Here is a 27,916-nt window from a genome sequence, read left to right on the forward strand (position 1 = left end):
GTAGGCAATTGCAACCGCCGCAATATATTATCCAAGTATCGTTGGGCAGTCATTGTGCCCTGAATACGAAGTAGAGGTGACCTGGAATCGTAGGCAATAGTGCCCCAAACCATTTTGCCACGTTGTCGCGGTGGGGCGTTTCACAATTACTGCCGGATTAGATCTGTCTCCACGTCGACGCCACACACGTATGCGGCAACTGTGACTGGATAAACAGAAGCGTGACTTATCTGTCATCCACATCACTCCAGTCCGGCACCATTCTAAACGTTGGCATCTATGCTGTAGGGTCAATGGCAGTCTTCTTATCGGACGCCGTGAGTGCAGGCCACCTTCAACCAATCGACGGGAAATGGTTCTGGTCGACACGGGAACATCCAGGGTATCTTGCACATGCTGCAGAATCGCGGTACAAGTGACTTGCGGGAACGCCACAGCTTGTCGGGGGATGCGTCGATCCAGTGCTGACGTCGCTCTGGCTGCAACTGCACCCCTCCTTCTTCCCACATTTGCTTATCCCAACCATGTGCGCCACAGCCGATGCACCGTGCTCGCATCCATGTGGGTATCAGCTGCGATTTGACGTAAGGACCAACCCGCATTTCTCTGTCCGATCGCCATGCCCCTCGTAAAATCGTCTATCTGCTGGAAGTGCCTTCGTTGACGGCTGCCTGGCATTCTCTCCTATTACACGTATCCTCCGGGACAAAAACCAACTTCCTTCGATAATTCATCTGGCAGAAATAACGACACGATCTTCCCTTATATATCTTACTTCACGTGTGTCGGAGAGCTGTGCATTTCACATCTTTCGCATAACTCAGTGACGTGCGTCTACTCTAATTTGCATAAATTTCTGACCGCTCCTTCTTGGTGTTGCATTTTCAATGTCGAGCAGTGTATAAAGAGTTGATTAGATTTTGGGTATAAATGGGCAACCGGAACTGTTACTTTCATCAGCCGATCGTCTAAGTGGTATTATAGTTTCTAGAATGGCAGAAGCTGTGTTACGGGCATTCTAGCCGTACAATTCTTTGATGTCAGGTTATCTTGCCACGAAATATAGAAAAAAATTAATAATAATTTCACAAGATAAACCCTATAAATTAGACAAAAATGTAAAAAAATGCTGCAAAAAAAAAAAAAAAAAAAAAAAAAAAGTACAAGATTTTAACAACTGATAGCCAGCTATGAAAAATGTAATTGATCATTACGAAACGATTACACGAAAATATATATACTCCACCTTTCGAAAACCAATGTCACAGCTAGCTGTACACGATTAATAGTTAAATAAGTATTAATTTTTAATTTCTAATAGTGTCAGGGAAAATTTCATCAGAAATATCCAAGTCAGTCATTTATGCCATAATTATTATTTCAGAATTTGTAAATTAAATTCCCACAAGAGAGAAAGAATACAAAAATAATCATATTCTGTCGAAAATATAATGAAATTAACTAATTAACAAATTACTAACGTTTGAAAATACTGTATTTTAGGATTTTAAAATTTACTGTTAATATGATTTTTTGAGTTACATTGATAAAACTTTTATCTAAATGGCAATGGCTTTATTTTCAAAAATCTGCATGTATAATTCCCTAAAAATTATTAAATTTTATTTTTAGTTTTAATGATAAATTTTTGGTTACTGGAACAAAGTTCCTTTTGATAGACCAGTACATTTCCCATTAAACGTTTGTGCTACTGAACTAAGAAAAGACGAAAATGGATAGCACTAAAATTTCAAAGTGCAGTTATCAAAAGATCTTTAATAAATAAATTTTAATAAAAACAAAAGAATGTAGTTATATCTTAGAAATAATTGCAAGATTCAAATTTCACTAGTGCTCTTTAGAAATCTATAAGCGCCAATAGCACGGGAATGCAATAATCACTTGATTAAAACCTAATATCTTTTCTCTATCTCCGGACGCTTAACAGCTGGTTGAACTTGAATTGTTTCCATTATAAGATACGTACTTACTATTCATTCATTAACTTACGAAAAACGTTTACTGTAGGGAAAAGTACCCGAAACCTTCGAGGAGGTTTAGGATTTACAGATCCAAAATTCAATGCTGTTTCAATATTTCAGAACATTGATGTGCCTCTGAATTAAATGTGATTTAATTTTTTTATTATTTCTGTGCATTCCTCACGAATAGTTTTCTTTTTACAGATATACCTGCAGGAATCTTGCAATATCCTTTTTTCCACATGCATCGACCATCGTAAGTTATCAGCCAATTTTAAGTTCTGTTTTAAAATTTTTGTTAACTATTTAATTTTTTACAACATGATTTAGATATTAAAATAACTGTTTTATATCAGATGCCCATTAAAATAGTACGATGAATTATATTATTCCAATCACTAAACGCTTGCGCTGCTAGCTATCGATGTGTCATGCGCATTTGGACTGTCCAGTTATGGATTCCAGACAAAAGACCTTGCTGAGACCGTTTTCTGATATATCTGTTTGTAATGACAATACACAATTTCAAATTTTTTTTTTAAAAATTCGATATAGAATTTCTTTTGCTTAGTGCTGAATTTTTGACACACAACATTTTTCGACATCCAGTCGCCATCATACAAGACGATAGCCCGATAATTATAAGTCATGTTGTGATCTTTAAACAAAACAGGAACTTAATTGAGAATAAATTTATGCCATTGGATGTATCGGAAAACTTGAAAACATTATGACGTCACGCTTATTTTGTTGCCATGCTGGTTAGAAGGAATACTTTTCTTACAGTCAAAGATGGAATTTTCTTTCTTTATTACTTTACCACATTCTTTAAACTAAAAAACAATGAAGCAATATATATAAAAAGCCTTTTCAAATTACAAACAATTAAATAAATGCCTTAAAAGTTTTTAAAAAATTAGGTATCAAATTTATTTTAGCAATTATTTTACTTTTATTTATAATAGTATCAATTTACGCATTTTACTAAATTTAGTTTGCACTTCCATACTTAAAGATTCTATTTCGTATGTGAAATCGTGGAGTGCAAACCATATTCTTTGCCATTGTGTTCCATCATTGATCGGACTAAGATAATACACGTTGATCGGACTAAGATAATACACGCTGATCGGACTAAGATAGCCTTAAAACTTAGCATTAATGAACAGGAATCATATATTTAAAAAAAAAAAAAAAAAAAAAAAAAAAAAAGGACACAAATCCGCTGCTGCCCAATATTGCTGATCATAAAATTCTAACTTCCATTTTTCTGCAGCTAAAACTATTTAAAAATCATCTTCCGTAGGGTAACTAGATTTTCCAGACGCATTTTTAATTCATAAAATTCTTTCAGTTTTAGTTAATGATCCAAATTTATGCTCAGCTTTTAAATAAATTATTCCACAGTTATTTTCATTTTTCATTAATAGATGGAGTCAGTAGCAGTGTTTTCATTAAGCTTTCTCTAATTTTCTTGTCCATTGTTGCCCACCAGCGGCCGAGCTGTAAAGTCGCTGAACACTGGTAGTTCGGTCCGAGGTTCGAATCCCGCGAACGGGCTGGCTGCATGGGTGTTTTCGGGGTTTTCCCCTTGTGTAACGTGTATACGAGCCAGTTTCCCTTAGAAAGTCCTCCACGAAGGCATCCCTCTCCTTAGGCAGATAGCCCTAGTGTGCTTTGCCATAATTAAATAAATACATAATTAAATAAATAGTTCATTGTTTTCATTGTTTCGCATGATCACCAACTTCTCTTCAGTCGTTTTCCCACTTGCAGCTGAAAAAGGTTTTGTAATAAAATATCAGAAATTTCTATTTCAAATGTATGAAAATTTCCACTGATTCCAGTTGTCTGAACTCTCTTTATGATAATAAAAGTAAAATCGTAACCATTCAATCCAATTAAATTTGTGGCTGGTAATATGGATTTGTTTGCAGAAAGCATTGTTTTATTTTCAGTGATATTAAACCAAAAATTTCATTTTAACTCATATCTTTCCAGTTTTAGTGCATTTAATCAACGCGTGTTTATTTGAAGCTGTTTATTTACAAATTTTATTTTCGCTATTGAAATAATAGAAATCTTTTCACAGAACTCATTACTTACGAGAACCATAATCCTTATTAATATTATTGGACAAGCAGAATAAAATTGGCAATAGTCTCTTTGATCAAGTGTGAAGCCTCAGTTTTCAACCAGTAATTTTTAAAATAGATAAACATTTTTCGTAATTGCTGTTTATGAATAGTTTTCTTTAAAACTGTATTATTTTCAAGAATATAATGATTTTCAAGAATATAATAGTCAAGTATGCGTTTTAATATATGATCTAATAATTATCTTGCAGATAAATGGAAATATTAAAACATGGAAAAATAACTTCGTTTGTAGCATCTGAAAAACTAAATAATTTGCGACTGTTATATGTAAAATTTCCTGAGTACTTTTATGGCATCAACTATTTTTAAAATTTTGCGTACCGAAACGAATGAAAAAAAATACTGTATCAGATACATAATATGTAGCATTAGAATTATCTTTTATTGATTACAGTATAGCTTCAAATTCTCACAAAATATTTCATTTGGACATATTATAAATTGGATACATTTAATTTGCATTAACCAGGCATAGAATTTCAAAATAAGGTTAAAAAATTTAAACTAACACTAAGACGTTTATTGCATTTTAATCTCTTAGTTTATTAAGTAATTATCATTAATTAAATTTGAAATACTAAATAAAGATATTTATTTCCTGGGTTGGCAAAACTCTGAAAACAGGCTATGTGTGAAACCGCGTGCAAAATAAGAAAAGAACTAATATTTCAAGCAATGGCAACACTTGCCAAAGCAAGTGGATGATACATGCAAGGTAACATAACGTAACATACCGTAACTGTTCAAATATTTTTTTAAAAATATTTTTAACATCAAAACGTTTTCCATTGTTTATCTTCCCCATATACGACTTTCAATTAAGTTAATCATAAATGCTTTTGATTATGTATTATATCATTTATAAGTTAGAAGAAATACTGGATCGTTGATATTAATTCGTATATTTCATTTTACAAGGTATTTAAATTTTGGGGCCTTGGGTTTCACGATTGCTCAAGAAATTACAAATGCATTCTTCAGCCAGGAAGGTAATTATTTAAATCATATTTTATTCAATATATGTATAAGTATAATCCTCTTGAATTTGGAGACACAGGTGAAAATGTGTTTACAGCTTTTTAAATTTGCATTTATTCAGCCCTTGATTAGATAATTAATTCAGTCGTTTGCGAGGTTGAGACCTTGCGAACACTGCTTAAAAAAAAAAAAAAAAAAAAAAAAAAAAAGGACAATGCTATATCTTTTGTTTTACTGGGCCGATTGACAAAATTCAAACTGCGTTTTTCATGTGTCGAAAGCACGACTTAGGATATATATTAGATTTATATATAGCACTATTCTAACATAGGTATTTTGACACAAAATCGGACTTTTTCTGAAATAACATACCAATTGTTTTCCATATTTCGATTCTACGTCTCAAATTATGCCAGAATACTAAATTTTGTAAAACTCGTACCAGTAGTTTTTAAAATATTAGCTCTCAAAACTTTAGCTCCTCAATGTTAATTGAATTTGGCAAATATTTATTAATATATCTTTTTTTTATTAAACTTTTATTATTTTTCCTTTCGCATTTCGAAATTTAGGTTCATTCCAAATACAATTTACCCATTTTTTGTGATTTATTTTTTAAATTTCTATTTTTAAATAATTTTTATAAATTTTTCGAAAAAACTTTTGAATTATAACCTATAAAATTTTTACCATCATCTTAAAGTAGGTGTATTTCTAAGCATACCTGCAAAACATTAGACTTTTTTTTTCAAAATTTTCTAAGATATACACGAATTTACATATTTTCGCGTTTTCAAATTTGGCATCTCTTTTTTGAGCGATAATAACGCCAGATGTGGTTTATAGATTTTTATTACAGTGAATTGCCACATCTATTTTTAACCTTAAATTTCAAGTAAAATTTTACGGAGAACTAATTATATGAAAGTTTTTCCCTCAATGATGCGTAATAAATATTTAGTTGATCTTTACATTATGGTAACTTGGCGATTTTTTGGCGAAAATTTGGCAACCAACTTTCATACAGCAACCCTCTATTTTTTTCCCCCGCCGCCATTTTGTCTTCACGAAGTAAAGACATGTTTCTTTTCTTTTTATCTACTGAACACTTCTTCCAACAATCTACTAGCCGAATTACACTTATGCTAGAAATATTATCAAACAAAACTGCTTAATCATGACAAATATTCACTGCAAAATTGGGAAAAAGTGCACAATACCTTACGCGTTTTTCAAAATAACACATACACATAAACCATGTACACGCCGACTTATTTTTACTTAAAAAAACATCCCAGAATTGCACAAAAATGGCATTGCGCACACTCTTCACTATATCCATGTACACTGCTTTTTTCTCATAAATTAGAAAAATTTCACGAAAATACATGACAATTTTCTCAATCTCTAAACCCGGTAAAAAGAACATATATGAAATTACCTGATCGCGAAAAAGTATTTACCCTTTCCAAATATGAACATTTCCACATATAAAATAAATAAAATATCCAAAAACTTTTACCTCTAAATCATCTATTACATTATACACGTCACCAACGAATTCATACCGCAAGCATTACAAATACTTAGTATCAAATATTTAAATTATTTCCATGCACGTTTACTTCAACTTAAACGTATACCAAATTCCTACAAACATAAAATTCACAAAATAACTATCATTTAATTAAAATATCACTAAACCATGTACACGTCGACTTATTTTTACTTAAAAAAACATCCCAGAATTGCACAAAAATGGCATTGCCCACACTCTTCACTATATCCATGTACACTGCTTTTTTCTCATAAATTAGGAAAATTTCACGAAAATACATGACAATTTTCTCAATCTTTAAACCCGGTAAAAAGAACATATATGAAATTACCTGATCGCGAAAAAGTATTTACCCTTTCCAAATATGAACATTTCCACATATAAAATAAATAAAATATCCAAAAACTTTTACCTCTAAATCATCTATTATATTATAAACGTCACCAACGAATTCATACCGCAACTATTACAAATACTTAGTGTCAGATATTTAAATTATTTCCATGCACGTTTACTTCAACTAAAACGTATACCAAATTCCTACAAACATAAAATTCACAAAATAACTATCATTTCATTAAAATATAATTAAATTCAAAAACACTACTTAAAATATAAATGAGCACATACATTAAATTAATAAAAATTACCTTACAATCCTAATTACTTTAAACTAAATCATTGCTAATAACAATTTTCCCAATAATACCAAATTCCTTTCCACCTTACATTTAGAACAATGCATAAAAATAATATCCTCAAATAATTAAAAATACTAACTTACCTAATCTTCTTCAGAATCTTGATTACGTGTCTGATAAACTTTTCTTCTTTCTGTTTCAGGATCTTTAAAATCATACTTATACAGCAAGGTACCAGGTAAAATAAATAACTTAATAAAACATCTTTATTTCTATCTCGCACAACCTTAAACAAACATTTATTACTACCCTTTTCAATACCACTAAATACCCATTTCGAATTCACTTTAGTTACGGCCATGGGATCCAAAAATTAACCAACACCGTTTCACACAACACAGAATAAAGCCAAATACAAAATTTCCAGATTTTTCCCGATTTCCCCCCTTTTCCGATTAAAGAACCGTAATTCGTCCATTAATATCACATGACATATCCCATGATCTCTCATTTCCCTCACACAAAATAATGCGTAATCGGAACTGAGTACTGCTCACATTATTACCAAAGTCCCAGGTAGTAACCTTTATCGCCTCCAAAATGTCGCCAAACTACCAGTTACCATATTGTAAAGATCAACCAAATATTTATTAATACTATATGAAAAGCTATTTTTTTTAAATTATAGATGATATTATTCAAAATTTTTAACTATTTTTTTTAAATTTCTCTCTTTCTTCCTTCTAAAAAAAAATATTTGTAAGAGTAAATTTTTATCCTTGGCGTTTTATCGTCTGCTACTTTACTTTAACTTCCTTTAAATCGAATTGTCTAAAACCGAGAACTTTCTTTGATGTTTATTTGAATTTTACGAAAATATTTTATGACATTAATTGCATAATTTATTTCTAAACAAGCTGTTGCTTATGAAGTGGCTGAAAGAGCGGCTGATGCTATCATCCATATTTTTAAAGCACAGTATATTTTCATAGAAACATAAGATTTAGAATAATCACTTTTATAAAAGTCAAATTAATATATAAACATACAAACCTCTAGAGAAGATTTTACGAAGAATTAATTATATAAAATTTTTTCCCTTAAGGATGCGTAATAAATATTTATTAATACTATATGAAAAGCTATTTTTTTTAAATTATAGATGATATTATTAAAATTTTTAACTATTTTTTTTAATTTCTCTCTACCTTTTTTTTTTTTTTTTTTTTAATAAGAGTAAATTTTTACCTTCGGCGTTTTATCGTCTGCTACTTTACTTCGTTTAAATCGAATTGTCTAAAACTGAGAATTTTCGTTTGATGTTTATTTGAATTTTATGAAAATATTTTAAGACATTAACTGCATAACAAATTGTTGCTTATGAAGTGGCTGAAAAAGCGGCTGATACTATCCTCCATACTTTTAAAGCACAGTATATGTTTATAGAAACATAAGATTTAAAATAATCATTTTTATAAAAGTCAAATTATGATATAAACATACAACCTTCTAGAGACTGAAATAATGGAAGTTCAATGGTTATGTAGAAATGATCTGCAGCTACTTAATGGCTGGATAAGTCAGCAGGTTCTGTGGACAAGTAAGAATAATTATACAAACGACACCCAAATTCTGGATTCAATTAACAACTAGGGTACGATGTTTATTAAATGAATTTAAGAAGTCTTTTAAACATAAAACACCAACTCATTTTTTATGCTAAAATGTATTTTTATGCGTAGCATATTTTCAATATATCCCCAAAATTCTAATTTAGAATGTAATTGTCAAGAACTGAATTCTAATCATCAGCAATATAATAAGTAATTATTACGGTTATTAATAAATTCTTCTTATAAAGTAATTGCAAATATTTCAAAAAACTTTCTGTCTGAATGCAAATATTTCTAATTTTATATTTATCAAGATCGCACACGATATTATTTATTTGCACTTCAATTCTTACCGTTAGCTCTAGTACAAGTTACAAATCAATTGTATTTAATTAAGGAATGACCATCTAAGTTTAGAAACAGCGTACCGTAACAGCAATTCAATTATTGGAGCTGTATCTTTCATGTTACTCCCGATTGGCAAGCAACATGATTTTTAATGAGTATTCGGGTTTTGCTAGTAACTTCACTTGGAAATCGTGCTTAAACTAGGTTAGTTGGTTATTTGAACATACGAGAAAGAACATGGGACCTATTTGGTTAAGATGCTTTCATAGAGAACCTTTGTAAAGAGAACCTAGAAAACTACGAAAATCAACCATGCAAGCCTGGGTTAGACTTCGCAACAAACAATTAGTATTTAACAATCTTCAAATGCTAGGCAACTGGTGAGGCTCCAATTAAATCTCCAATTTAATATTTTATTTGTAAATATTTAATATAATGTTGTATTCTTAGACACAAAAAGCAGAATTTAAGTTTTTTTAACTCGTTAGTAAACTACCAAGCCGTAGTGCAAATGAATATTCAATTTCTTTTGCAATAATTGTATTCACTTAATATTCTTGGAATATGAGCTAAAGAAGGAATGTTCTCGGAAGATTAAAGAAGTGTTTAAATCCAGCGATATTAGGTTTGTCTTACAAGCTCAAAATCAAAACAATTCTACAATTGCCCGAGTAGTTGACTTGTAAATGGCTGTGAGTTAAGCAGATGACTTTTAATCTTACGTTATTCAGTCAGCAAACGCATTCCAAATGTTTTATATTGCGTGACAATGCATTTTTTTCATTATTCAATAACCAATCGGAGAACCGCTTGTATTCCGAAAATAAGTATGTGTACTCAATCGTCCTGCATGTTCTTCAAGTTTGTCTTCTTGTGATTTTTTTTCTTTCCCAAAAACCAAAGTTGCCTCTCAAAGGAAGGTTTTTTGACATTGAAGAGACAAAAGGAGTATGACATCTACTTTTAGACGTATGTCAAAAACAAATCTCTGCAAGCTTTCTCTTCCATTACATGTTGTGCATTCAGACAAAAAGTTGCATCAGCGTAAATTCTATAATCTATTTTTATTACACTCTGATTACTTAACTCTGATTAACATACAGTGAATATATACTAAACCTTTTACTTCAGCTTCAGTAATTCGGAATTTTTGACGGAACTAGGACTTAGAAGATAAATCAAATTGAATATTTCGATAATCCAATAACTAAGGTCGAAGTTTCAATATTTTATTTTCTGAAGGAGGAGAAAGTTTTTCAGTTTTGATTAATTATCCTAAGTATATTTGCTTCGATTCTTTATTTTTTCCATAAAAGCGAAAATCTTACGCATGGTATACATAAAACGCATAGCTTCAAATTAAAATTTAATAATATACAGGGTGGTTATAATTAAAGAAACGGTCATAAAAGGAAAACTACTGAACCCAAAGTTATCAAACTTGGAAATCGTATAAGGTCATAGGAATTTATTTTCCGCGAAAAAACGAAAGTTCGAAACCTCACCACTAGGGGGGAAATGGCGCTGTATTCAATATTGTTAAATGAAAGAAGTGTCCAAATATAACTTAACCTTTTGTTACACGGGTTTAATATGTTGTATACACTTAAGAAACTTTGAAGTAAGAAAATTACCATTTAAAGGCGTCAAATTCGATAAAAGTCGAGTGCGCCATCCATGTAAGGGAGAAATTCGTCCGTGAAAACCACGAATTAGCTATTAGAAAATGTGAGATCGCAAATCACTCGCACAAGTACGTACAATCTGGGAATCGTTTTCTTACAGATCGCTAATTTGTAATTTTTGAAGCCTGAATTCGGCCCTAAAACATGAATATGCTGGTTCAAAACGCTTTTAATCGATTCGGTCCAAAGAAATCCCTCATGTTATCTACCTAATTCCATTGTTTTCTCCTACTGCATTCGATTGCATAGCAGTCACTCCACACCGTTTGGTGTGGAATGACAGTTAGTTTCATAACTGAACCATTTTTCTTTGAATAGCAGTCGACAGCTGGACCACTGTGATTGCAGCTCGCTTAGAGTCAATGTTAAAATGTTTCGTGATACATGAACTGCAGTAACGTGGCATTTTATATACTACGATTTTTATGCAGGGCTAGGCCCCACCTCACATGTGTCGCACAGTTACTTAGGCAACATTTCGCGAATGAACGTCTTACGAGCCGACACTTCCCTTCTTCCCACCAGACCTCAGCCTCTGTGATTTTTAGCTATGGGGTTATCTCAAAAACACTGTTTATGGTGATAATCTGAAACATTTGGCAGAAATGAAAAATGTGATACACCGACATGTCCGTAACATTTGCTTTCCGAAAATACTGGACGCTACATTGAACATGCTTTGTAACACGTTTCGGAAACGATTAAACACATTTTAAACCGATGTTTTTATGTCTTATTTCATTTAACAATATTGCATACAGCGCCAATTTTTCTCTGGTAATGAGTTTTTGAACTCTTTTTAGTCCAAAGGGATTTGAATCCCGAAGGACTATTAGTTTCGTTTTGGCATTTTGCGTCGGACTCATAAATGTCGGTTCACTTTTCAAACTGTTGCCACAAAATGTTAGAGTCCTGCATTTTATTTGAAGAAAATAAATAATGAAAAATCTGCATAAATGTATGTATATTTCTCGTATTGTGATATAACAACGGTACATAGAGTCATCGAATTTTGAATAACGTAATCCTCCAACGAATATGAGCATGTGGAAGACCAAATTTGAAATTTGAAATTTGTTTTATGATCGATTTCCTATTTTTTAAAACTTTGACGAATTTTTGATTAACAAACTCAAGTATTTCAAAGCGAGCAATGGCAACGTTGTGCAGAAAAAACATTTTTATCTCCAGCGCGTGAGTCTCTGTATCGGAAATTCTAAAGATATGCTCGTTTTAAACTATTTTGCGATATTGCTGTTGCACTGGATCTTATGGTTTAAGTGCGAGGAACATGATATTTAATAAAGAAAGGTAACACACAAAATGTTAAAAAACGCCCCTTTGGACGTAATTTAAAATCTGAAACATTTCAGATTTTTTTTTCCGGGGGAAAATAAATTCCCATAACCTCCTTTACACGATTCCCAAGTGTGATAACATTTGGTCCGGTAGTTTTCCTTTTATGACCATTTCAAAGTGGAACTTCAATTATAACCACCATGTAAATTAAAATTTAAAAGTTTGACAGTTTGCTTCAAGTCCCAGCTTTAAAAATATATATATAAACATAAATTTTTATATTAATTCTCTTAGAAAAAACGTTTTAAGAATCTAATTTTTCCCTCGCGTTATAGATTGTATAAAAAAACATGATCTTTAATATGATTTAGATTGTTTCAGCAGATATAAGAATCGGGTTACTCGGTGGTACAGAACACTGTTGGACTCTTTTATTTCATTGTCATTTAGCAAAAAATCTTTTAACTAAATATTTATCCTTTGGACTTCGCTTTAAACTTTAATTATAGTTAAAATGACTAGAAAATGAAAAGCTGTCTTCAGCTGAAACTCAATTCAAGTAATTCATATTTTTTAAAAATTGGCAAGAATGCAAAATTTATGGAAGTCCAGCAATCGAAAAATCTTAATTTTCTTGTGTGAGTACTGAAAATAACTGTAGAAGGAAAGAAGAAACTTAGGGAGAAAAGTAAGCGAAAATTTGCAGGAAAATTTGGCTGTCAGACATACAAGATGTTTCAAAAAGTTGGACGCTTTTGAAGATACTTTCAGGATAGATACTTCAAAGAATTTAGAGAAAGAGAAAACACTTAGACGTGCATACCAGCAAATACCATCAATTGAGCTTGTGTTAACAGAAAAGGCAAAAACAATATCATTGCAGATTAAGTGAAGAGAGGCTGGTTTTAGATTATATGGTTGTATAAATTTAAATTACATTATAGAACATCATATCGTATCTTAAACGGAGAATCCCATGATTTCTCAGTCGAATTATTTGAAGATTCAGGAGTTTATCCAGTGATGTATGTGGATGTCACCTAAAAGACGTTTTCCCCCTCGTGATAGCCCTAGTGTGCTTTGTCATAATTTAATAAACCAAAACCTCTTGTTGAGACCAGTCTTTCCTTTTATCTCATACCTTCCAAATGCTTAGCCTCTAAAGACATAAAGGCTCTGATGGAATGGATTGAATTGGATTATTAAGTTACGGCAAAGCAGGGCTATCTGCCTAAAAGGAAGGATGCCTTCGTGAAGAAATTTCTAAAGGAAACCAGCTGGCATACACGTCACACATGAGAAAATCCACGAAAACGGCCATGCAACCAGCCCGTTTACCGGGATTCGAATCCCGGAGTCAACTACCAGTGTTCAGTGATTTTACCGCTCGGCTGTTTGTGGACCTTTATGAAATGGAAGGCGATAACTTTATTTAAAATGATTGTTTCGAAAAGTTGGATGCTTTTTAATATACTTGCAGAGTGCCTAAAGAAAAAGAGCAATAATGAAGCAGAATGACTGAAGAAAAAGAGAAGAAAAAATAAATTTTTGCGTAAAATTTAGTATTTGTACTTTTTTTTTTAAATTTAAAACTTTTTAATCTTATGATATGTGATTCTTGCGATTTCAAAAATAAAATGTTTGACTAAAATATGAATAACATTTTAAGAAACCAAATGTAGGATAAAATTGTGTAAAGAAATGGGCACAATGATAAAACTGTTTAAAGCAGTGTATGCAAGTCATCCTAAGTTAAAATTTCGGTTATATATCTCTCTTATTTATATATCTTTTCTGAACGAAACATTGAAAGGCGTGTTAAGTGTGCTTTACTGTATTTCTCTTTTAATATATGCAGTTTTCAAATGCATAGTAGTCTGGGTTACAAAGTATCCTTCCGAAAGAAACGCAATTCAAATAAATAAAATCAAATTCTGGAAAAATTTATATTAATAAATATATTTAAAATGCTCAGTTCGAATGAATAAATAGAAAATTTTAAAATAATTATCTGAGGAGACAATGCAACACTAACAATTAAAATAAAAGTCTAAGAATTTAAAGTTACCTAAAATAGTAATTATGACTAAAAATATAGTATAAAGAAAACTTTTGGAAAAAAAATAATAAACGACGCGCCTTTGATTTAAACTATGCGGTTCGAATCAGTAAATAGAAATTTTTAAAACAGTTATTCGAAAGAAACTATGTATTAGTCCAAGCAATTTCATCCAGTTGCATTCAACCGGTTTGAAAAATCAGTAAGAATTTTGGTCATTAGTTTTACTTACATGGTAGTTACAATAGGATAGGATTCTGGGAAATAAAAGCGTTTGACCTCGTATGGAGAACTCTCATCTTTCGGACTTCATCATATGTCAGGTCCAGTCGGGATTCTCTGAGGATGCTGGCAAGAGCAGGAACGAATCATCCTGCTGAATGCCAAGAAAACCACCAAAGTATCAAAGTATCAAGAAACCGTTTGTCCATTCTAAGAAGGCCCACCAGCGGCAGAGCGGTAAAGTCGCTGAACACTGGTAGTTCGGTTCGAGTTTCGAATCCCGCGAACGGGCTGGCTGCATGGGCGTTTTCGTGGTTTTCCCCATGTGTAACGTGTATACGAGTCAGTTTGCCTTAGAAAGCCCTCCACGAAGGCATCCCTCCCTTTAGGCAGATAGCCCTAGTGTGCTTTGCTATAATTAAATACACCAATACACCATTCTAAGAAACGATATTAGTGGAAATGATGTGCTTATAACCCTATATAACCATTACATTAGCATTCATGTGATTGTATATTTACTGGCATTTTCGATGAACGGAACTCTTGTAAATATTTTTAGTTGGAATTAATAAGTATTCTTGGTTCTTAAAAACGCGCTTGGCGCGTTTTTAAGAATTGCATGAATTCCATGTGCACATCGGCCTATTTTCACTTTAAAAAAAATTCCAGAATTGCACAAAAATGGCACTGCGCACACCCTTGACTTTATCTATCATCGACCTATTTTCACTTGAAAAGTAAAAGAAAATTGACAAAAATCCAATTGTTTTTACCGTTGTAAAAAGCGGCAAACAAATAAGTGAGCGGCAATTCTGCACTTTACGGAGAACATTTTCAAACAAAAGGCATCATTCATTATAGAAAATTACGTTTGAACAACCAACGAGATGAAATTATGCTTTAGCGATAAGTCGGTAGCGAAATAGCGATGCAGGCATCCATTCAGTTATGTTTAGCAATTTTTATATAAATTATAATAATGATCTGAAATAGTTATTTACTCTTATGCTTCCATTCAGTCATGTTTAGCCTTTTTCATATAAATTATATAATGATAAAAAAGTATTATATGAAATTAACTTTTCATCTAAATTAAAACATCAATCTTAAATAGTTATTTACTATTATACTTCCTTTCTTGCCGCAATTATTAGGGTTGCCGCAATTATTTTTGGCAGCATTGGCATCAACAATAGTTTGGCGATTTTTTATAGCCCTCGAAACCGAATAGTACCGTATTCTTTAGATCTTCAAATTAACATTATCAAAATGTAAGCCGCATGCATTCTACCTCAATATGTCTCAACGCACTGTTGGAAGGATCTATGAAATAATGATTATAGCCTCATGTAACTCCGCAGGAGGATGAATTTTGTATAGTCGTCATTTACTCATTTGAACTCATTTACTTAGAGCATATTTCACATATGCACTCCTACTTCTCAAGTAATTTGAATACTATCACGGTTAAAATATTTTATTGATAGTTTGAGCTGAATCATTTGCGAATACAAACAAAAACAAAAACATGAAGTTCCAGATGCAGCCATCATCAGATAACTTGAAAATGGGATACCAAAGATTTTGAAAATAAAATCAAGCTAAAAAACACTGCTAATAAATTTTATATTTTGTGGAGAAGTCATTTTTAAGCCTTAAAATAGTAAATGTTTTTATTTTTTAAACAGAAATAGTGTATGGTCGACTCGTTTTAAATTAAAGATGAAATAGCTGTCAAAATAAATTTGAGGGACGCCTCGGTTAATCTGATCATTGCAGATTTGCAAATTCCAGATGTATAATAACCAACAAAATTTATAATCTGAGAAAACACTTTTGGAATGATATTCATTCAAAACATATGTTCACAAAATTCGATCCTCTGCATCCTATTCATTCAAAAGATAATATGTTTTATTTATGAAGCTTAAAGCAATATTAAACGAATTTTTTTCCCATTAGATTTGCGCTAAGACAACCAAAAGCACTGCTAAAACAATTTTCAGTTGTTGCGGAATTTCTCAGATACAATGCGCAAAACTTTGTATGCTTATCGGTGTGTGTGTGTGTGTGTGTGATTATGGCAAAGCCTCGAGGGCTATCTGCCTAAGATGAGGGATGCTTTCTTGGAGGACTTTCTATGGGAAACTGGCCCGTATACACATTACACATGGAGAAAACCCCAAGCAGCCAGCCCGTTCGCGAAATTCAAACCTCGCACCGAACTACTAGTGTATGCTTATCGGAAATCTTTTCCAATGTATTCGGAAATTTTTTCTTGGAATTCTTCCCAGGTTTAGGTGGTAGAAAAGAAGAGAAGGGTTTCTTTCCAAGTGGTGCAGAATAATAACACAAAATACATATCTTTATTGTAAGATCTAAAATGTGAGCACTCTAAAAAATGTGGTGAATAATGGTGGCGGCTACCATATAATTGGGTCGGGGGACGAATCCCGGAGAAGGCACAAATGTTTGTAAGCGTGTAGTGTATTTGTAGCATGGGGGTAATAAAAATATCGATTAAATACTATAAAAAATTAATAAAATACTATCGATAAGGAAATTCTGTGAGAGGTATAGGTTAAGAAAAAAAAAAAAAGGTAAGAGACCCTTGGATCAGCCCACTCCTCTAGAGTGTTCAGGAAAAGATTTGCGATGAAAGAGTTGTAATGTAAAAGTACCTACCTATATAGTGCTCAAGGCCTTAGCCAGTTATAAAAGCTACCATCTTCCTTTTAACCACAATACCTGATCCGAGATCAGGAGTATAAGAAAGAAAAGAAATGCTATGCTACCAATCGGATTTTATCATTACTTTTTCGCTAATTTCCAGCGATTTAAGATTTTTAGCCTTGTTTCTTTTCAAAGTTATCTCAAAATCATGTAAATCGTCGATCGAACAAATATCGATTATTTTAAATGAATTTCGGTTTTTGTTATTTTCAAAAAGTACTCGAGTATTTCGACATGTTGATTGAAGTAGTTGCCCATTGCTATCGAAATAATTCGCAAATTTCGAATTAATTAGCCTTTCTCATAAGCAGTTTTCATTATATCGTTTTTGCTGTTTAAAATATCCTGAAAAAGCAAAACGCACGGGAGTTGTGCAAGTGCAAGGAACCAGTTGGACAACGAAAAAACAGAATTATTTCCGAACTCCTGCCAGATTCTGGGTTTATATTTTAAAATGCTTGTTATTAAGGAAAGATAACTGTTTTTATCATGCTTTTAAATATCATCACACATCAGGTTAATCGATTTACCTAACTAATATATTGGGCGCCACAGTTGTAGATTTAATCCGAGATCATTTTCTCGTTTATTTTTATGCTTATTTAAGTAAAGCTGTTCAAAAGAGTTTTTTGCTCTTTGTTGTTTGCTCTTCAGTAGTGTTGGAAAAGGTATCGGAAGCTTCATAATATTAAAGTATCGTTTACGATACTTTATTATTATCCTTTATACTTTCCATTCACTTCGTTTAATATATATCTATGGTTGATGCTATGAAAAATGAGAAAGGTGTCTTTTCTGTGCTACATTTTTAATACTAATATTATCGTCACAGGTAAGGACTATGATAAAGATGGTAAACACGTCACTTGGTGGACCACTCCAAAATTGCGAGAAAAGTTTGAATCGGAAGTCAGTTGCTTCCAAGATCAGTATTTTACTTACAAGAAACAAAACTATGGATTAAATTTAAAGGTAAGAAAATTCGAATAGCTGTTCTTCTCTTTGCCCTCTTCAAAGCTTACCATTTAAGGCAATAATGTGATATAGCTCACAAACGAAGAGTTTTATAAAGAAATGCTACAAATAAAAGTTAATCTTCTTCAAGGTGGAAAGGACGTAAAAGCGTTATGTATATTTGGAAGAATTTTTTAAGATCATTTGAAGATCAATCTACTTGTTATTGTTTAAAGGGAACCTATACTTTTTGGCAACTTTGGGTTAACAAAAAAAAAAAAAAAAAAAAAATAGAAATAAATAACTAATTCACTTTATTTTGTTGTTGTCCTGCCCATATTACATGGAACAATGTTTGCCAGAGCCTACTCCGAAGAAAGGTTGATTTTCTATTTTCCACCCTCAGTTTTGAGGAAGAGCATCCCAGGGGCGGATCGCTAGTCTCCCACCCCTCTCCTCTTCCACCAATCCACGTGAGAGAACTTTCGGCTCGCCACATATTTAGAGTAACTCCCTGCTGCAACGACACTATACATCTACAAACGTCCATGTCTTCTCCGGGATTCATGTCTTCTCCTGGAACGAACATCCATGTCTTCTCCGGGATTCATGTCTTCTCCGGGATCCATGTTTTCTCCGGGATCCATGTCTTCTCAGGGAACAAACATCCCTGTCTTCTATGGGATTCGAAACCGGACACTTCGGTCCTTAGTCAGGCTCCCCTAACCACTATATCGTCTGGGCGACAATTCACTTTATTTCTGAGAGGGGGGGGATTCAATTTATTCCTGAGGGAAAAAAAGTTTCGTTCAGACCGTTTTTGATATAAAGTTTAGTTTTAACCCCTATGTTTACCCCTTTTCTTTTCAAATTTTTCCCCCTATGTGCTTTATTACTCTAAATTTCTTTTCATTTCTTTCAAAATATCCTGTATAAGCAAGTTTCCATACATTGAATTATCTTTCTTATATAATTTCTATTTTAATTCTTCTAATATTATTTTGCACTATTCCACATTCTACGTATCATTAAACACATTCTTTACATAATGTAAACTAGCTGCTAAGTACATAAGAAACATTTTTACGTAATAAAAAGCTAGCTGCCACGGCCGCGCGAGCAGCTAGTTTCTATAGAAATAATATAGCGAATATAAAAATATGTATCGCAACTACTAACACTGTATCCGGAATTCTAAAGATAAGTTGTTTATATTTTGTCTTTTTGCTATTGAATTCAATTTCATGTGGCGTAAGTGGAAAAAGAGTAATATTGAATTTAATAAATAAAGATAGCAGATAAGAAAATAATAAAAAGACTATAATATTGGATCTTTGTTAACATGCAATTAGACCACAACTTTAAAAAGACAACTGGCAACAATCTATACTTACAGAAACCAACACTTTAAATCAAAGCTTTAAACACTTAAAACACAGTTTTAAATCAAATATAAAAGGTAAACTAAAATGAATGAAATTTAAATATAGATTAAGGGTTTTAAAGTTAAATTAGCACGCAGGCTGGTTCCGACCGAAGTCGGCGTAAACAAGCTCCATGGCAAACATAACTCAACGCAGCAGAATTCTAGTCGTTAGATAATCAAAGTTAGCAACGTGTCCTTCAAGCAGGCAGAACACGCTCCCTCCAAACCATTAAGTACTTTCTTTTTTCTACCTAATTTGAATATACCGCAGTGGAAAACTTACATCCTGGCAGGGAAAGAAACGAGTTGTTACAGAAAAGTAATTTAACTTAAAATAGTGGGTTAGAAAATTAAAATGAACCTTAAAAGGCAAAAAAAAATTTTGTTAGCCATGTTAACTCAGAAAAGATTGAAAAAGAAAGCTGAAAATGTATGCCAACACTTAATAGTGAATTCCAAACATACGCTACTGTGCTGCTTTTAAAAATTTTGTGATTTTGTGATTTGTGAACACAATTAAAATTTTATTTTGAAAATATTCTGAATTTTATTCCGTTTTTACATGTGGATAGAACAACATAAAAAGATAAAATAAATATATTTTAGTATTTCCTTTCTGTTTTATTTATTTAATACTAGCAATTTTCTCTTTTTTATTTCTAAAATTAACCTTGGGCCATAAATGGTAAAAACAGTAAAGTATTATATAAACACAATTAAAATTTTATTTTGAAAATATTGCGGAATTAGTTCCGTTTTTCTTTATGGATAGAGCGTTATGACAAAGGGTCAGTGCCCACGTCCACCGTCACTTATCGCTTATGAGTAGAGCAACACACGAGATAAAATAACTATATTTTAATATTTCCTTTCCGTTTTACTTATTTAGTACTGGTAATTTTCTCTTTTTTTATACTACAGATTTTTCTAAAATTAAACTTGGGGCATAAATTTATCGTTTCGAATCCATTCGTTGTCTATTGATTCTCCTAACATTACGTAGGTTATCACATCTGTCGAGAGTCCATGTTAAACGGGACTTTTCTGAGAATCGAGATTTTGGTAGCACTGGTCTAAACGGGAGGATTCCTAGAAAAAAGAACCCCGTTGGAAGCGAAGTCCCGCCTAGCTACAGAAACGGCTACGCGGTATTTTTTCAAACCACACCGAAAATGTCTCGGCTGGAGCTCTGTCCCGGTTAGAGATCAACCAATCAGACGAAAGTTCTGCTTCTAAAGGATCATGTGATGCCAGTCTGAGGAATAATCGATTACTGTTTGGCGTCCAAAGCTAGCTACATGGGTTTACTGGAAATGTGCGGGTTCTGAGAACTGTCCCGTTTGACGTCAAGTCCCGCGTAGCCGAAACATTATGTAATTGGAACATAACACTCTGCTACTGTCTTTTCCTATTAATTGATCTAGTAACATAATCTGAAATGGAGTGCTGAGATTATCTGCTTTATAAACTATATTTTATAAATTTATATATTACTTTAAAAACCTGCTGGGTTTCATTTTGCTTCACTTTCCCTAATTGCGGAAAAAAAAAGTGCAAATGAATGTAATATTTATGCACTAAAAAGTACTTAAAAAATTCTGGTATCGTAAATGAAGAGGTAGCCTTAAGCAAAAATGCGAGTATGCTTCAGTAGTAAAAAGTTTGTTTTATGGTGCATTCGCCGTAAAAGTGAATACAAAATTTTGCAATATATGTTTATTCTCCATAACCGTTGTGGATACATTCTTTTTGCAAACATTCCTGTTTTTTTACATCCCTGTTTTTGGGTACATTCCTGTTTTTTTTTTGGTACATTCTTGTTTTTTTTTCGTACATTCTGTTTTTTTTTTCTTTTCTTTTTTTTTTTTTTTTTTGTACGTTCCTGATTTTTAGTACATTCCTGTTTTTTTTAGTATATTCCTGTTTTTTTGGTACATTCCTGTTCTTTTTGGGAAAATAATCTTGAATGTATTTTGAAGCTATTATATCTTTCGCAGGTAGATTACACTATGGCTCAATATATAGCTGACAATACTGGTTTTCTAGCCGCTTATAAGGTAAGAATGCATGTAAAGCCTAAACCCTTTGAGAGCAGAAAATTACTATTATTATTAAAGTTTCAATTATAATACAGAAGAAACTGAACTTTAATGTGTGTTAAAACTGAGAGTTGACATTTTTATAGTTAAAGTTTCCAAACGAGAAATCCTAGCATTTACTGAACGAAAATGAAAGTTCTTTTAATGTCTGTTTATACTAACATGAAGTTATAATAAAGATTATTTCGGAAAGATGCTTTTAAACTTTTCCATTTTCGGCCTTTACTAAATCTGTTTACTAAAACACATCACCAGTAAATGGTCAATATCTATGAGAATACTTTTAAAACGTCTCTATTCAGCGAATAATTTTTATTTATAAATGCCCAGAGATAGAAAATGAGGCGCAAAAAGCAGAACCACAATAAAACAAAGCGGGAATTTACAGTAAAATTCATATGATAAAATCTCTAAATAAAACATTTTTCACATTTATACCACCTAATTGTGATAAATTCTAGGAATCACTGGTAAATTAGTATTTGCCCCTTTTTTTTTTTTTTTTTTTTTTTTTTTTTTTTTTTTTTTTTTTTTTTTTTTTTTTTTTACAATGATATTTATATAACAGATGATTAGTAACAAGTATTGGCAGGTAAACTCATATTTAAAAACACTTTTTATTCAAAGAGGAAGAAAAACAGTCGTTTAATTATTTGATTATTTGTATAAAGAATAAATATTTTACGGTTATTTACGCACATAATTGTAACTTGCGTATTTCTAACCAGAAGCTAGGGCATCTTGCAAAGACCACAAGAATATGGTCTTTGCAAGATGGTATGGATATTTATGAACATTAAAAAGATATGGACATTTAAAATTATATTAAAAAGATATGGACATAAAAAATTATTTTATATGAACATTTAAAATATGACTACTGGAATAGCTAATTTAGCCGACTGTAAAGTGAAAAAGAAAGAAAGAAAATCAAAGCTAGCAGTTTAATCAGATTAAGCTAGGTTCATGGAATTCTCTTCTCCAAACCGCTTTCTCAATTAAATTTCCATTTGATTCTATGGTTATAGAATCCAGCTTCAGTTTTATTAGTTTTCATTGTTTGAATTAACGACTTAACGTTTTTGCGGTTTTGGCAGTTTTCGTTCACTTGGCAGAAACACTTTCTGACTATAAAATTCCTAAAAGCTAGCCAGAATTTTTCGTTGAAGGCCAAGATGTCATCTGTCTAGAGGAAAAGATTCCGTATCGAAATACACTGGTTATGATTAAAAAAGGTTAGGTTAGGTTATTTAATTATGGCAAAGCCTCGAGGCTTCTTTTTGGAATTTATTTTAATTGTTTAAGCTGCATAGTTTCTTTCGAATAACTGTTTTAAAAGTTTCTAGTTGCTCATTCTAACCGCATAGTTTAAATCAAAGGCGCGTCGTTTATTTTTGTTTTCAAATAGTTTTCTTTATACTATATTTTTAGTGAAAATTACTATTTTAGGAAAATTTTAAATTTTTAAATTTTTATTTTAATTGTTAGTGTTGCATTGTCTCGTAAGATAATTATTATAAAATTTTCTATTTATTCATTCGAACTGAGCATTTTAAATATATTTATTAATATAAATTTTCCAGAATTTCATTTTATTTATTTCAATTGCGTTTCTTTCGGAAGAATAGTTTGTGACACAGACTACTATGCATTTGAAAACTGCATATATTAAAAGAGAAAATACAGTAAAGCACACTTAACACGCCTTTCAATGTTCCATTCAGAAAAGATATATATAAATAAGAGAGATGCATAACCGAAATTTTAACTTAGGATGACTTGCATACACTGCTTTAAACAGTTTTATCAGTGTGCCCATTGCTTTACACAATTTTATCCTACATTTGGTTTCTTAAAATGTTATTTATATTTTAGTTTTTTAAATCGAAAGAATCAAATATCATAAGATTAAAAAGTTTTAAATTAGAAAAAAAGTACAAATACTAAATTTTACGCAAAAATTTATTTTTTCTTCAGGCATTCTGCAAGTATATTAAAAAGCATCCAACTTTTCGAAACAATCATTTTAAATAAAGTTATCGCCTTCCATTTCATAAAGGTCCACAAACAGCCGAGCGGTAAAGTCGCTGAACACTGGTAGTTGACTCCGGAATTCGAATCCCGGTAAACGGGCTGGTTGCATGGCCGTTTTCGTAGATTTTCTCATGTGTGACGTGTATGCCAGCTGGTTTCCCTTAGAAATTTCTTCACGAAGGCATCCTTCCTTTTAGGCAGATAGCCCTGCTTTGCTGTAACTTAATAATCCAATTCAATCCATTCCATCAGAGCCTTTATGTCTTTAGAGGCTAGGCATTTCGAAGATATGAGATAAAAGGAAAGACTGGTTTCGTCAAGAGGTTTTGGTTTATTAAATTATGACAAAGCACACTAGGGCTATCTGCCTAAAGGAAGGGTTTTCTAAGGAGAACTGGCTCGTACACACGTTACACATGGGGAAAACCGCGAAAACACCCACGCAGCCAGCCGGTTCGCGGGATTCGAACCTCGGACCGAACTACCAGTGTTCAGCGACTTTACCGCTCGGCCGCTGGTGGGCCGTTACCTGTAGAATTTAATGAAACTGACTCATGCAATATGTGGTAAGGTATAAAATAAGACCAAAAGAAATTACCAAAAAATTATAGTACTATAGAAATTAGCATATTTATAAAATAAACAAGTAGGGTGTGTCAGTTTGGTATAAAAAAATTACCTTCAATTCCTTCGTGCGCATAGCAACCAATATCGATCATAGGTGCTCGTCGTAGCTGCTGGCTGTCCTTAGTTGAGCCTTCTGGATGCCGAATCTGTGGTTAGAAATTGTTGTCAAAGTCTATGACCTACAGAAGACTCACATTTAGGCATCTGACCACTTCTGTCTGACTTTGTCCTGCGTCTAGTCTCCCAATAGCTATCTTTTGCATGTCTTCGAGCAAATGATGCCTAAAAGTCATTGTTACGAATTGGTACTCCCAGATTTCTTATCTCAGTATCACAGCGAAATTTGCAGGCTTGCTCTCAAATTTTCAATTTTATGCTTATCGCAGATGACGCACTACTAATTTGCATACTGCAGTTTTACTCAAGAACCTATTTGACAATATATTCAAATTTTATACGAATTGGCTTATTTGTGAACGAGTTATCGCTATCTTTTGGGTTTTTCCTTAATTTTTGAAACCAATTTATTTTATGTATATTACAGTCACAAACAACTGTTTCAATCCTTTTACAGCCTTTTAGTGGCCAAACATTTTCCTTTATTGGATTTTAAATGTCCAGAATATCTGCATGTCCTGTAATATGATAATGATGGCGAAGAAGATTTAAAACATTCATTGAATCAAGCAATAATATTTTGCTTGTAAAATCTTACTCCTCCTTTTGTCTAATCCAGTTTGTTAACACGCATTCAGATCATATATTTCGAAGCATTTTACAGCGGCCGAGCGGTAAAGTCGCTAAACACTGGTAGTTCGGTCCGAGGTTCGAATCCCGCGAACGGGCTGGCTGCGTGGGTGTTTTCGTGGTTTTCCCCATGTGTAACGTGTATACGAACCAGTTTCCCTTATAAAGTCCTCCACGAAGGCATCCCTTCCCTTAGGCAGATAGCCCTAGTGTGCTTTGCAGTAATTAAATACACCACCGAAGCATTTCTAAATCTTTTAATGCCGTTTATAGTTAAACCTGCAATATCATTTTATGCTGGATATTAATTACTATATTTCTGATCAGCATACAGATCTTATAAAATTTCTATGACCCATGAATTTCAGGATATTTCTTCCCATGCTTTTCTCAGTTCTTTATTAAAGTCATCAATATCATTCATGTAATTTATATTCAATTTTGGATACTTAATTAAGATAAAATTAAGATAAAATTTCAAAACATACTCTTTAACGACTTGGAAGTCGTTCTAAAAATGTGTAAAAAACCTTCTGTGGGATATTTCTTTTCGATTTCTATTTGCGAGTTACGTACGGATATCTTTTCGGTTGATCGTCAATTACTGTATGTTAATTAAATAAAATAAATGATTAATTTTAATAAATTAGAATAAACACTTTATATATCGTGTAATTTTGCTAAAGAACCATAGATGGGTACTGGTTACGTTAATTATCAGCTGTTATAACCAAATTCATTGCCGAGTTTTAATTTATTAGATTCACTAATAAAACATTTTTTTTTCCTTTATTTTTTACAGGCATATAATCTCTGGTTAAATGACACGGACTGGCCAAATCAAAAAAAAGAGAAAAAGCTTCCAGGATTGAAGTACACACCAAAACAATTGTTCTGGATAAGTGCAGCAAACGTAAGTTCGCAGTCATAAATGGCTAGACATAAGCTGCAGGACATGTAATTTTTCGCTTCGATTATTTAGTTTGTGTTAAAGCAGACGGCTAAGAAAAGGGTCGCCTTCACAGAAAAGCTGCTAAGCAAACGTGTTTGTATTTAAGATGCACATGGTAGACCCACCCTTAAATGAGTGGCAAAACTGCTGAACGCTGGTTTGATCCGATTTTTAATCCCGAAGAAGAAAGTGACTGCATGGAGGGGATCATGGTTTTTCCCGTTAATGACATAAATACTGGCCATTTTCTCTTAAAGTATTCCTCCACGAAGACATCTTTCCCTTTTTCCTTTAGGTAGATACGCGTGCTTTCCCATAATTCAGATAACTCAACCCTCACGTTGCAGGGAGAAAAATCACCAAGGTAACCTATGCAGCTTTACCTATTCGCTGATATTTGAAACCCGATTGAAATACTAGCGATTTGAGCTCTCTGCGGCTGGTGGGTTTCACAGCACTAAAGCTTAATTTAGAGTTATTTCAGGAAAAATTGAAAGTATGCATTCTAAATCATAGCCATATTACGCACATATCGAAACCTATTTAAATAATGTGCATAACTAAAACGGAACCACAATTTTCATTTTTGAAAGAAAAATGATATTTAGCTTTGCAACAATTTTGATAATACTGAAGAATGGTTATAGTTTTACTGTTACAAAGTCTTATAATATTAAACTTGAGGTCTGGAGTTTGTAATATAGATGAATTCTAGTGATCTAGAATCTGTTTAGTCCGAGATAAACAAACAACTTTGCAGTATCTAAGTCAATTTCAGCTTTCTGGCCCTGCCTATTTAGCCGAAAAGGCGTTAGGCCAAATAAGCTATTAGTCTCGAAACAAGAGCCCACCAGCGGCCGAGCGGTAAAGACGCTGAACACTGGTAGTTCGGTCCGAGGTTCGAATCCCGCGAACGGGCTGGCTGCATGGGCGTTTTCGTGGTTTTCCCCATGTGTAACGTGTATACGAGCCAGTTTCCCTTAGAAAGTCCTCCACGAAGGCATCCCTCCCATTAGGCAGATAGCCCTAGTGCGCTTTGCCATAATTAAATACACACATACACACACACACACACACGAAACAAGATTTTGCATCGTCCGCAATAAATGGTTGTTGCACTTTTCAAACTGTTACCGCCAAATATTATAGCCCTGCATTATTTTTAAAGAAATTAAATAATAAAGAACCTGCATATATGTGTTAAGTTCCTCGCATTGTGAAAAAAAGACGATAACTAAAGCCATGACATTTTGAATAACGTAGTCCTGCACGCGAGCATGTGCACCTGGAAGTTCAAATTTTGAATTTTATATTTTATATTTTGAAAAGCATTTCTGAAATTTTTTAACGATGTCGAGCAAAGTGTTATTAATAAGAATTTGGAAGCGCGAAGGAAACTACTGCACGGAATAAAACATTTTTATCTTCAGCGAGCGAGACGGTATATCTTAAATTCTAAATATATGCTGTTTTTAAATACATTGCGACTTTACTGTTGAGTTCAGTTTTATGTGGCGTAAGGTGAAATTAATACATTTAACACACAGAACGTTGATAATAAAAAGAAAAACATTTTGCAAGCCATCTTATTAAGAAAACTGAATATAGACGGTAACTAAAGACTGAATATAGACGGTAAATTGAGAAAAGACTGAAAAAAATAGAAAAAGGCATTCCAATCCTTAATACTATTCAGGAATTCTAAAACATATGCCGCTCTTAAAATTTTTGTAATTTTGCTTTGGAATTCTGTATGGCGTGAATGCGAAGAAAATTTTGCTTATTAATAAAGCTGAA

At 32.6% G+C, this 27,916-nt stretch overlaps 1 protein-coding gene across 1 annotated transcript in view; it reads left to right on the forward strand.

The window, feature by feature from the left end:
• LOC118198482 (neprilysin-2-like) overlaps window positions 1–27,916 on the forward strand; it is a 123,805-nt gene that overhangs the window by 84,737 nt on the left and 11,152 nt on the right. The window contains exons 15-19 of the mRNA XM_035370178.2: window positions 2,187–2,238; window positions 5,060–5,130; window positions 18,113–18,252; window positions 21,658–21,717; window positions 25,970–26,080. Of these exons, the coding sequence (XP_035226069.1) occupies window positions 2,187–2,238; window positions 5,060–5,130; window positions 18,113–18,252; window positions 21,658–21,717; window positions 25,970–26,080 (434 nt within the window). The remainder of the gene's footprint in view (window positions 1–2,186; window positions 2,239–5,059; window positions 5,131–18,112; window positions 18,253–21,657; window positions 21,718–25,969; window positions 26,081–27,916) is intronic.

This window comes from Stegodyphus dumicola, chromosome 11 (assembly GCF_044657685.1).
Source record: "Stegodyphus dumicola isolate Sdum_Otavi_A_Nest chromosome 11, ASM4465768v1".
NCBI lineage: Eukaryota > Metazoa > Arthropoda > Arachnida > Araneae > Eresidae > Stegodyphus > Stegodyphus dumicola.